Below are 10,393 nucleotides of genomic sequence, written 5' to 3'. Positions count from 1 at the left end.
CAGCAAAGGAATTGGTAGTCACCCACTGCTTGCACAACTAGTCCAGTGGTGGCCCTGTATTGTAGCTTAACCAGCTATTATCTCCTACTTTGGAACTGGTCACAGCACAGGAGAAAGGTTTACACCCACCTTGGGCTGAAGCCTGGTTCCTGCACCAGCCATATTAGGACTACAACTTTACTGGCCTAAAAACTTGCCACCAGGTTCACACAACACCCATAGGAATTCAGACAACTGAACAGCTAAAAGACCTTTATTGATTTGTTTCCAAAGAGAATAAAACGAGGATATAAAAAGGTAGTGCAAGGGCAGGGCATTCACAGTTTAAATCCAACAAAACAGTTACTGTTCAAGGCAAAGTAGTAACTTTAAGCATAGTTTCCCTTTCTTCGACAGAGGGGACAGTATGAAGGCTGTCAAGGAGCAACATGCAGAGTTTATAGTTGCAGTGCGGTCAGGGTAGCCATGGCCTACACGTAGTTCTTGCTAGAGTAGTTACTTTTAGCCTGGGAGGGCGCAGCGGTGTACCGGGCAGAATAGTCCTCTTCTTTTTTGGGACAGGAGCAGCACAGCAGGCCACCCCCGAGCAGTAACAAGGCGGCAGAGGCAAAGCCGATGTACAAGGCAGCTCCCAGCTCCCGCTTCTGGGATTCGACTACCAATGGGTTGTAGAAGTCACGAATGACCGAGTTGGTGGACCAGCAGACCGGGATGAGCATCAGGACGCCAGAAATGATGAAGATTATGCCAGACACGACGCAGATCTTGGCCTTCGTATTCTCTTCCTCCACACATTTGGTGCACTTTGCGCCAATGACGCTGGCGAGCAGGGCCAAGATGGCGACGAGGATGGCAATGACACTGAGGGCACGCGCCGCCTGCAGGTCCTGCGGCAAGGCCAGCAGGGAGTCGTAGATCTTGCACTGCATCTGGCCGGTGCTCTGCACGATGCAGTTCATCCACAGGCCCTCCCAGATGATTTGCGCCACCACAATGCTGTTACCGATGAAGGCAGTCACTCTCCACATGGGTAGAGCACAGGTGATGATTGTGCCGATCCAACCAATCAGGGCCAAGGCCATGCCGAGGATCTGGATCCCAGTGGAAGCCATGTTCGTTGATTTATAAGAATCTGCCAACATAAACAAAAAAATAGTAATCACGCCAGAAGAAAGGTAAGTACATTTATTTATATATAAATTACACACCATCCAGCCGTAGTCAAATTAAGAGAGTCGAAATATTTCCAGAGTTTATGATTGTTTTGAACTTGGGAAGTAAACTAAGCACAAAGGCTTCCTGAGCCTCAAACTTCATTCGCTTTTACTTGGGTTCAAACATTACCAGCTGACATGTCAAAGTGGTATAGAAGGGGCTAATAAGACCTTCCCATCTGCTGGAAGGGAGTGGTATGATCTGAAAGTAATGGGATTTTTTTACAGTAATGGGATTTTTGTAACGTTTAGAGATTGCTCAAGACCAGGTGGCTGGAAGAGGACATAATGCTCATCTTGAGGCAAACCTATCCCTCAAGATGGGGCACAGCCGTATGCCAGTAATAGTTGAATTTTTACTATTGCCCAGCCTTTGGACAGTAGGCCAGGCAACAAAATACACTGCCAAGAGCAGAACTTGCCGGGGGCGGGAGGTGAAGATACTATGCTAGCCCACCTAAATAGACCATAGAAACCTCAATATTACCTATAAACCAAACTTTGGTTCATGGATAAACCACCCACATTCATAGCACACAGGAGTTACTGTGCTGTTATGAGCATACCCCCGCCTCAACAAAACTGGTCTGGTCTTTACTTGGTTCCAAGTTTCACATTCCCAGCACAGACCTCACCTTAAATGAGCACTGCATGTCCTTTCTGAACCCTTGCCTAGATGATTCTCTCCCCCCCCCTTTAAATGAACACTGCATGTCCTTTCTGAACCCTTGCCTAGATGATTCTCCCCTCCCCCCCTTAAATGAACACTGCATGTCCTTTCTGAACCCTTGCCTAGATGATTCTCTCCCCTCCCCCCCCCAGGATTGCAACTCAGAGCAAGCACCCCCCCCCCCTCAAAAATAAGCCTAGTGTTCTAATCACTAGATTAAACTGTACAATAAACTAACTGAAGGTTCTAAACATTGACCAGTTACTCAGTGACCTTAGTGGACGTTAAGGCAATCCGGAATGTATTTTTATGCGAGTAGGGAGTAGTCACCTAGACCAGCACCTTTAGATAACATAGCCCCTGCAAAATACACGGCATAGTACAACACTATTTATTTAGTCAACAACCGGCTGTGCTATTATACACTTAATTCAGGCTGATTCAGTTTCTAAAAACACCACGTGACTTTTAGCTTTACTACGGTTTGATTTCCAAGGAGAAAAAAAGCTGCTTTTAAATCATGGAACAGCCCAATAATCCTTCAGAGTGGGGATGTGAATGGACAAAAAGAAAACTATGGGACCACCTGGATGGGAAACCAGGCACCTTGATCTACTGAGAAAGAATTGTGATGTCATATTGATGCACACATCTCCTACTCAATGAGACTTCCACATTCTTTGGACTGCTCAATTTTTCACCTAAATCTCCCCATATCTGCCGAGTCTCAAATGTGTTTTTGCACACAAAAGGCATTGCAGCATATCGTGCAAAAGGCGATTTTCCACCCTAATGTGCTTTTGCCAAAATACGAAATCTTGATTTCCACCCTCATGCTGATTTTGCACTTTAAGAGATGCTACCAAATGAAACCCTGTGATATTACTAATGCATGCTCGGAGATAACCCGCTGATGCATGCTGCAGCTGTCCCTCACTTAATCAGCTTCTCCGGATCAATACCCTGCCTGCTGTTCATATGATTTTTATGGCCACCAGCGAATCTCAAAGTATAAAGTTTTACTTCATTAAACAAACAGTACCCCAGACCCAATCCCCTCCTAACCTTAAAAATCAAACACGGAGTCATGGCGGACACAGGGAAAATATTAGTCAGTGACTAGCCAGCCTCAAAAAAGGAGAACACCAGCAAGCCACCCTCACAGGACATACAACTTTCTGGACTGATTCAATAGTCTTATTCTTCTGAAACTTCTCCACTGAAGGATTTTGGTATTTAAGGTGATCATTGTTTAACCAAACTTAGAAACACGAGTTACACAACACCATGTGTGAAAACAAGAGCATGACCCGATCTTCGGATATCAACTTGTGTACTTATTCAGCCCTGAAGGACATAATCTTTTACTGTGGCTAGGGATGCCAAATGCACCACCACTGACCCACCAATCACCCACACAGCGGCCCTCAGGAAACCAGTCCATAATGGCAACATAATTCAAGCTAGTATGGATCATAACCTGGGTAACACTTAAAGAGAAATGCCATTGAGGGCCAACCTCAGCAGACACCACACCACCTCAAGAGAAGCCTCACTCTGCCAAATAACTTCTTTATTTAGTCCAGCTACACCAAAAAGGAATATAAACAGATGCCCCAGGACAGCCACCCACAGGAGGTATAATTTGCATTATGAGATAGCACCCTTCGTGCTCCATTGCAACTCGTCCTGACCACAGCATACAATACTCTGCTAGCCAAAATTAACTGCCTAACATCCAACTGCACCTGCCTCACCCGCAGGAGATGCTACCAAGTCTGCAAACCACAATTTTGCATCTATCAACAAGCACTCTTCCCATGAGCCCCCCCCCCCCCCCCCCCCAACTCCTGAAGCAACGAGCACATTAACCCCAGTGCTCCAGAGTATCCAACATTAGCTCACACCACAAACACTCTGGCCCAGCTCTGGGCAGCATGGGTCATGGGAACTGATCAAAGCCAGGTTTTGGAGGGCAAATTGAATTTGCAGTTGAGGGCTCAAATTTCAGCTCTAGAAATCAGCGTTGATGTGCAAAAGTCGATGGGTTGACATTCGCAGATTCCTCCAAGGTTGCCTGGCAGATTATTGTTTCAACCTGCCTGAGCAGGCAGAGAGGAATCCGCTCCTCCGTGTTGCGGAGAGGGTAGGATAATGTGCCAATGATTACTTTGCCATGCCATAGTATATGCTCAATAGCTGTGGTGAAGGCAACTGCAGGGAAGATCTAAAGCATTTTAATCGTGTGAATGTAGTGGTTTGTGCAGCTTCACCCTGATGGGGTGGACCTCACCACTTGTGGTTGTACTGACAAGTGGTTTACAGCGACTCGCTGAGAAGCCAGAGGCATTACTTTCTGGGATTCTTCTTGGTTGAGGCTTAAGTTTATTTGCGAACTTACTTGCCAATAATTGAAGTTAATCTGTGTATGCCCATTGAGGCGTTAGAATTGGCAATTAGCAAGAGTCGAGAGGGCTTACTGCCACAGAGGGCATTTGTTTTGGGATACACAACGTAGGATACGTTGAGAGTGAGGTGCACTCCCAGTTTGGGGAATGACATTACATAAACAATCAAGTCATTCATAATGGTCGAGGGTAGAAGACATCGTTCAAAGATAAGAGGGTGGGGGTTAAAGAGCAGTGGGCAGGAAGGCACAAAGTATGAACAGAGCATGTGCCTACCAGAGGCTATAGAAAGGACAAGGATGTTTTGTGCCATCAGTAAGTGCAGCCTGAAACAGAATATATATATTCTCAGTATATTATAGTTAAACATTGTGGGGTTCAGTTTGCACTCCTAAGTAGTGAACACAATTTGCTGGAATTCAGGGGGTATTTAAATTCTTCTGAAAATGGTCTGAGCAGTCTTGAAGAGAAAAGTTAGTTTCTGCCATTAGTAGCAACTGAGAAGACGGTTGATGTAGGTTGTGAGATCCTCAAGCAGGTGGGATGAGATGGTAAAGTAGGTGGAGAGATTTCAAGTTCAGGTGCAAAATTGTGAACTTTAAGAGGGCTGGAACTGTTCCTAAGTGGACAGACAAGCCAGCTCTGATATGGGATGGGTCCATGTCTTCTGGAAGGTAGTCAGGGTCCAAGGCAGTGTAGATAGACAAGACGTATGTAATCAAGGGGCGTAGCTTGGCCAGTAAAGGGTGTGGAACGCGATCTTCAGATTTTACAACAATCACGCTGGCAAATCAGGTGAACAAATTGAGAAGCAGTGCTTAGGGGAGCTTAGGAGCAGTGGAAAAAGTGTGACGAGTGGGAATTGTACTTAAACTCATTATTTTGTAAATCTACAAACATTTTCAGACCTGCAAAAACAGACGGGGGTTAAAATCCGACAGACACCTCACCATACACGATTGAACAGATTTAGAGCATAGAAAGAATACATTTATTGGAGTGTGTGGGGGAGTGGGGATGTGACCCCCCTCGTAGCCACGCGCCTGATATATTCCAAAATGTTTTGTGAAGCCTATTCACTTGCATGTCTCACACTGCTAAACTTCTGGCCTCACCCTTACTCGAGAGACAATAGGTGGATAGTCAGAGTCCAGGTTAGCCTTTATGATCTAAGTGCCACACAAGAGCCTGTACACACTCATTTTGGCGCCGTGTCGCCCAACTGATGGATAGGAGCAGGCGCTATCTTCAATTTCTATTGAAATGGCTCGTGCCACTGTGCAATGGTGTCCGATTTTTCAGTGAATCGGAGTCGGCCAGAAGCGCCGTAGCAGAACAGCTCGCAACCAGAACACGCCCAACAGCGCGGGGTGTCCATAGCAGCGAGTCCTAGTTATCAATAGTGCAGCAGGTTCAATAGCTCTTCATAGAGCAGTTTCATTAGGAAGGACGTTGGTTGTAGATATAACTTTTTATTTGTTTACTTAATGCATCTGCTGTGATCCTATGTTGACAAGAGCTGCAATTTATGTGCCATTCCTTGGATGAAAGATTGTAGCCCTATTTTTCCAAAATGTCCCGTTTTTTCGTTCTCAAGATCTGGTCACACTAAACAGATCAAGTATTAATGAGCAAGGCAAGGACCTGGTCAGGATGGGCTTCGTCACTTGGAGAACCCCTGAAAGGAAGGCCAAACTGAAACCCACTGGCTCACGGGGAACCTAGAAACTAACTCGTTCGCTTTACATTTCATATACTTATGATACCTCACAGATGAGGACAGTGAGTGAATATATGTAAAAGGGCTGACTACTCCGCCCCATTCACCCCCCCCCCCCCCGAAATCCGAGGCAAAGAATGTACCGTAATCTTCGCTTTACCGAACTCTCAATTGTCCCCAGTTCATGTTAAATTACTTTGGGTGTCTTTTTTTCAGTTGTATATGGCGCGCATGTCGATAAGGGATATTAGCTTCACATGAGCTAAAGATTCTATCACAAACAGTCCGTGTTCATCGAAGACTGGGGAGAAGTTACTTAATTAGCCCAGAATTAAAGGAAAGCGAGCAGGCGTTGGTACTCGAGCTTCCCAGTACCAAAGTCGGCAGCTGGGTTACTTAAGCCACATCATATCTTCTCAAGTATTTACATTTATAGTCACGTGTGTCATAACAAACTAACCACATTTAAAGGATAAAAAAAACCTGGATAATACTAACGCGTAGAACCCTAACAAAATATGCGTCCCTCCCACTTCGGCTGCTACGCCGGGTGCCAGCGACATCTAGCGGCCAGAAAATTAGGCTATTGGAGGGAGGCAATTATAAGCACTTAACTTTCTGTGCTTTTAATTTAAACGCCGTCATTTCACTCAAGGGAGAAATTCGCTTTCCTAGTGTTGGCCGGAGATGGGTTCTGAAAGCGCAGAGCTATAGTCACTTTTGGCCTCCTGCAGGCTGCACTCTTCTCGGACAGATGCATTTTGTTGTGGGGGTAATGAACCTCGGGGGGGGGTCTCGTTTATAGGTATGTAGATGTCCATCCCCTCCGGGTCCCACTACCCCATTTATTGCAGCAGGGGGTGCGTGGGGGGGGGGGGGGGGGTGAAGAGAGATCAGGGAATGTGGCCCCTTGTTACTGGGAGAGGGGAGGTCAGATTAGGAACCGGGTTTTCCACTTACAAGTCGTTAGCACGTGTTGTAAGTACTTAACTGCCCCAACACTAAACTATGATGCAGTCCTAGGTAACCGGAATCACTGAATACCCTCCTCCAGAGGGAAAGAAATGAAACCATAGAAGTAATAAAAAAAAGTTAAGACTCACAAACACCTTTACTACTTTCACCAAAGTAGTGTATACACATGAGGAAGACTATAGAGACTGCTCTTGTGCTTAAGGGAAACATCGTTATATATTATAAGCTAGCAGGTGTAGCCCATCTAGCGCATTAACGAGCAGAGGCCTGTAAAAGCCACCGATGGGAAATTAGAAAAGAAACCGCGCTCATGCACCGGAGAAGAGCACTGAAGATCACCGTTGAAAGGGGGGGGGGGGGGCGGCGGCCTTATACAACACATTGTGTGTTTATGGCGAGCTGGACACCAAGCTACAGTTATTGCCAAAAAGTAATGCCAAGTTCTCCCCTCACCCAAAAAAAAATAAGCATTGTAATATAGAAAATGAAACCGTTATTAATGGAGATAGACAAAAACAGCAAGAAGTAAGGAAGAAAAAACACGCACACTATTGAAAAGTGGAGTAGGGCTAATACACGCGCTTACGCATACCGTGCAAGTCAAGCGCGCGAACAGAGGTAGAAAGGAGCACTTACTATACCGTAAGCCCCTAAATCTGCAGATCCGCCAGTTAAATAACCACGGGTCAATATAATGCAGCACCAGCATGCCAATTAGAAATACGTCAAACAAAAAGGATGAACAGAAGAGCGCAAGAACTGCTAAACTAGGCTCTTGAGCTCCCACAATGGCGGTGCCGCCGTACACCTCACCTGAAACACCAGCTCTCCCTCTGCCAGAAACTCATTTCCCCATCTCCCCCCGGGGCTTATATTGGAGACCCACCCACTTCCATTACCAATGACGTCACACGCGTTTCATCCACCTGGGGCCAGTCTGCGACATTTCGAATCCTTTCCAACCAACCCCGCCCCCACCGAAACTCGGGCATCCCGTGTTGTGACTTTTAAGCCACGGCCTGGACCGCGGGAGGGGCTGTACATTGTCTTTCTTGCAATGTTTCACTACTCGCACCAACTAGAGAAGGCGGAGTCCGCACACAGGTTTCCAGTCCCAACCACGCGCGACAGGGGGATGTCTATCACCCCACGTGGGGTTCAGCAATGTTCTTTAGTTTCCCAGTTTCACAGGTAAGTATGTCTATCACCGCAGGTTATTCTGGGATTTGTAGTCCAGTTGATACTATTTTAATAACAGCACTACAAATTCCAGAATGCAAAGAAAAACATGGTTTGGAGGAACTGCTTATGAGGGAACTGGGCAGTGTTTTGAATGGAGATATAGAAGTGCAGGTATTCACTACCTACATAGTACCTGCTGACTCCCGAGAACTGCCGGTACTCTCCCATTAAATGCCCCCAAAACATTGCCTCTTTATCTCTCATCGGTTATGAAACCCTAGACTCAATTAATGAGAGTACGTTTTGGCCTAATTCCACTGATGGCATACAAGTTCGGCCAAGGATATAAGAAGGCCGCTTCCACCAAGTGCCGCTCTTGCAACCAGGAAGAGGAAAATCTGATTCACATTTTGTGCATTTGCAGACGCTTACTAGTCCAAAGAACTTTTTGGCTCCGCCCAATTTGGATTTTTCTTAATATCAGGACCAGTGTTCCCACGAAGCCGCGCGCCTGCGCGGCCGCCCACATTCGTGCCCCAGAGCGCGCACTCCTGTGTCTGTGGCGCGCACACATCACCAAGAGCATTCGCGCCGCCGCTGCATTTAACAAGTGCTTCCTCTTGCTAAATGCCTTTTGTTTTCTAGAGTGCGGCTGTGCGAGCACAAATCTGCCCGCTGCCACGCTTTGGAAAACAAAAGAAATGCAGCAACAAACACAGCGTGTGCTTTTAGAATCACTTAAAATCACACGCTGTGTTTGTAAGCTTACAGCACAATCGTCAGGACATTATTAGGGAGCAGTTAGGTAGTGCACACAAACTCATGAATCCCCATAATGGATAGTAAGTACCCAGTTCTCCGGTGCTCCTATTACTTATTACATGGTAATTTGTCAACTTCGCTATTCACTGACTGGGGGCAGTGGTTTGTCTCACATGTACACAAAGCGAAGTCAGCAACAAACAATAAAATACATGTGTGAAATGGCACACAATTTAATTTTGGAAAAAAACACTACCTGGACCATTTCTGTATTACACCCCAGGTATGTTGGGAAGAGCTTTGTGAAGATCTGCGTGATAAAATTAGTTCATTTTATGTTCACTTTTTGCACAAATGAGTAGTGGATTTAGCGCTTGGAATTCAGATTGGCACTGCGACGTGCGAGGTAACTAACACCAGCGCTGCAGTGAGTCACTTAGCGCGCATCACGCACTCTTATTGTTAATGAAGATAGGGACAGCGATTGATGACTGGGCGACGCGGAAAGAACCAGGCCAGGGGTTAATTCACATTTCCCCTTCAACTGGGACCCGAACCTAAAAGGCAGATGATAATTTCCCAGCGGCAGGAGGATATGGTCCCCACACTAAACCACCCAGTGGTGCCGAGCTCAAGGGGGATGCACCTGTACAAGTCGGAGTAGAGTGAGAGGAGGGCCCCGTTGCAGTGCTGACTGAGGACGGTGTCCCTGTCCCATGCTCAGTAACGGCAAAGAACAAGAACTGCGGCCAAACAAAAGAGAAGAATCCATAAGGTGGAAGGAAGAAAGTGCACTGTGAGAGGGAGAAAGAAGGTGATGAATGGCACCGGGTATTGAGAAAAGGCAGACCCGCAAGGCATGTAGAGGATGGGGAGACTGATAAGAGGCAAAAAGCAGTGATGGATAGAGGTTCAGGAGAAAACGGCAGGGTACGTAGATGTGGTGACATAACAAGCATAATGATAAATCAGCAGGGCGCAGAAATGACCCTGCAGGGCACTAAAAGCAACCAGCACCCTTAAGAAAGAAACAATGCAAGAGCGATCATCTTTTCATAGCGCCACTATGTACAGTGCCCAAGAGACACAGAGCCTGTGTACAGTAATCAGCTCTGTGCCATCATGACCCATTCAGCACCTATAAGCCTTGATCTACCAGCCCAGGCCACGATCATCACCCGTACAAAGGATAGCTGGAAGGATCAGCTCTGAAAATGTCTTTGGCAGAACCACATTTATTAAGTGGGACACTGAATAAATTAGACTTCGTAGATGAAGTACTGCAATTATATTTTTACTGAGCTTTCTTTCAGTATTTAAGGTAATGAGGGGGCTTAGGAGAGCCCTGTGTCAAACTCGTGTCCGCTATCCATGATAACTCTATCTGACAACTGCCCCAAGTGCACCTCTTTTCCATCCTGAGCAGGGGGGTGCAAATAGTAACTGTAAATGGAGAACGGGA

At 46.3% G+C, this 10,393-nt stretch overlaps 1 protein-coding gene across 1 annotated transcript; it reads right to left on the bottom strand.

Moving 5' to 3' along the window:
• Positions 1–236: 236 nt before the first annotated feature.
• On the bottom strand, positions 237–7,827 carry LOC147703176 (claudin-6-like). Its single transcript, XM_086928892.1, has 2 exons — positions 7,801–7,827; positions 237–1,132 (listed from the first exon to the last, which is right to left on the bottom strand). The coding sequence occupies exon 2, from the start codon at positions 1,110–1,112 to the stop codon at positions 471–473; it is 642 nt and encodes a 213-aa protein (XP_086785018.1). The 5' UTR covers positions 1,113–1,132; positions 7,801–7,827; the 3' UTR covers positions 237–470.
• Positions 7,828–10,393: the final 2,566 nt, after the last annotated feature.

This window comes from Lissotriton vulgaris, chromosome 7 (genome assembly GCF_964263255.1).
Source record: "Lissotriton vulgaris chromosome 7, aLisVul1.2, whole genome shotgun sequence".
In the NCBI taxonomy this organism is placed as follows: Eukaryota; Metazoa; Chordata; class Amphibia; order Caudata; family Salamandridae; genus Lissotriton; species Lissotriton vulgaris.
The sequence above is the reverse complement of the archived record's forward strand: the minus strand, read 5'-3'. Positions and strand labels throughout refer to the sequence as shown.

Coding starts and splice junctions, on each gene's coding strand:
- LOC147703176 (XM_086928892.1), bottom strand. CDS start 1,112: ATGGCTTCCACTGGGATCCAGATCCTCGGCATGGCCTTGGCCCTGATT.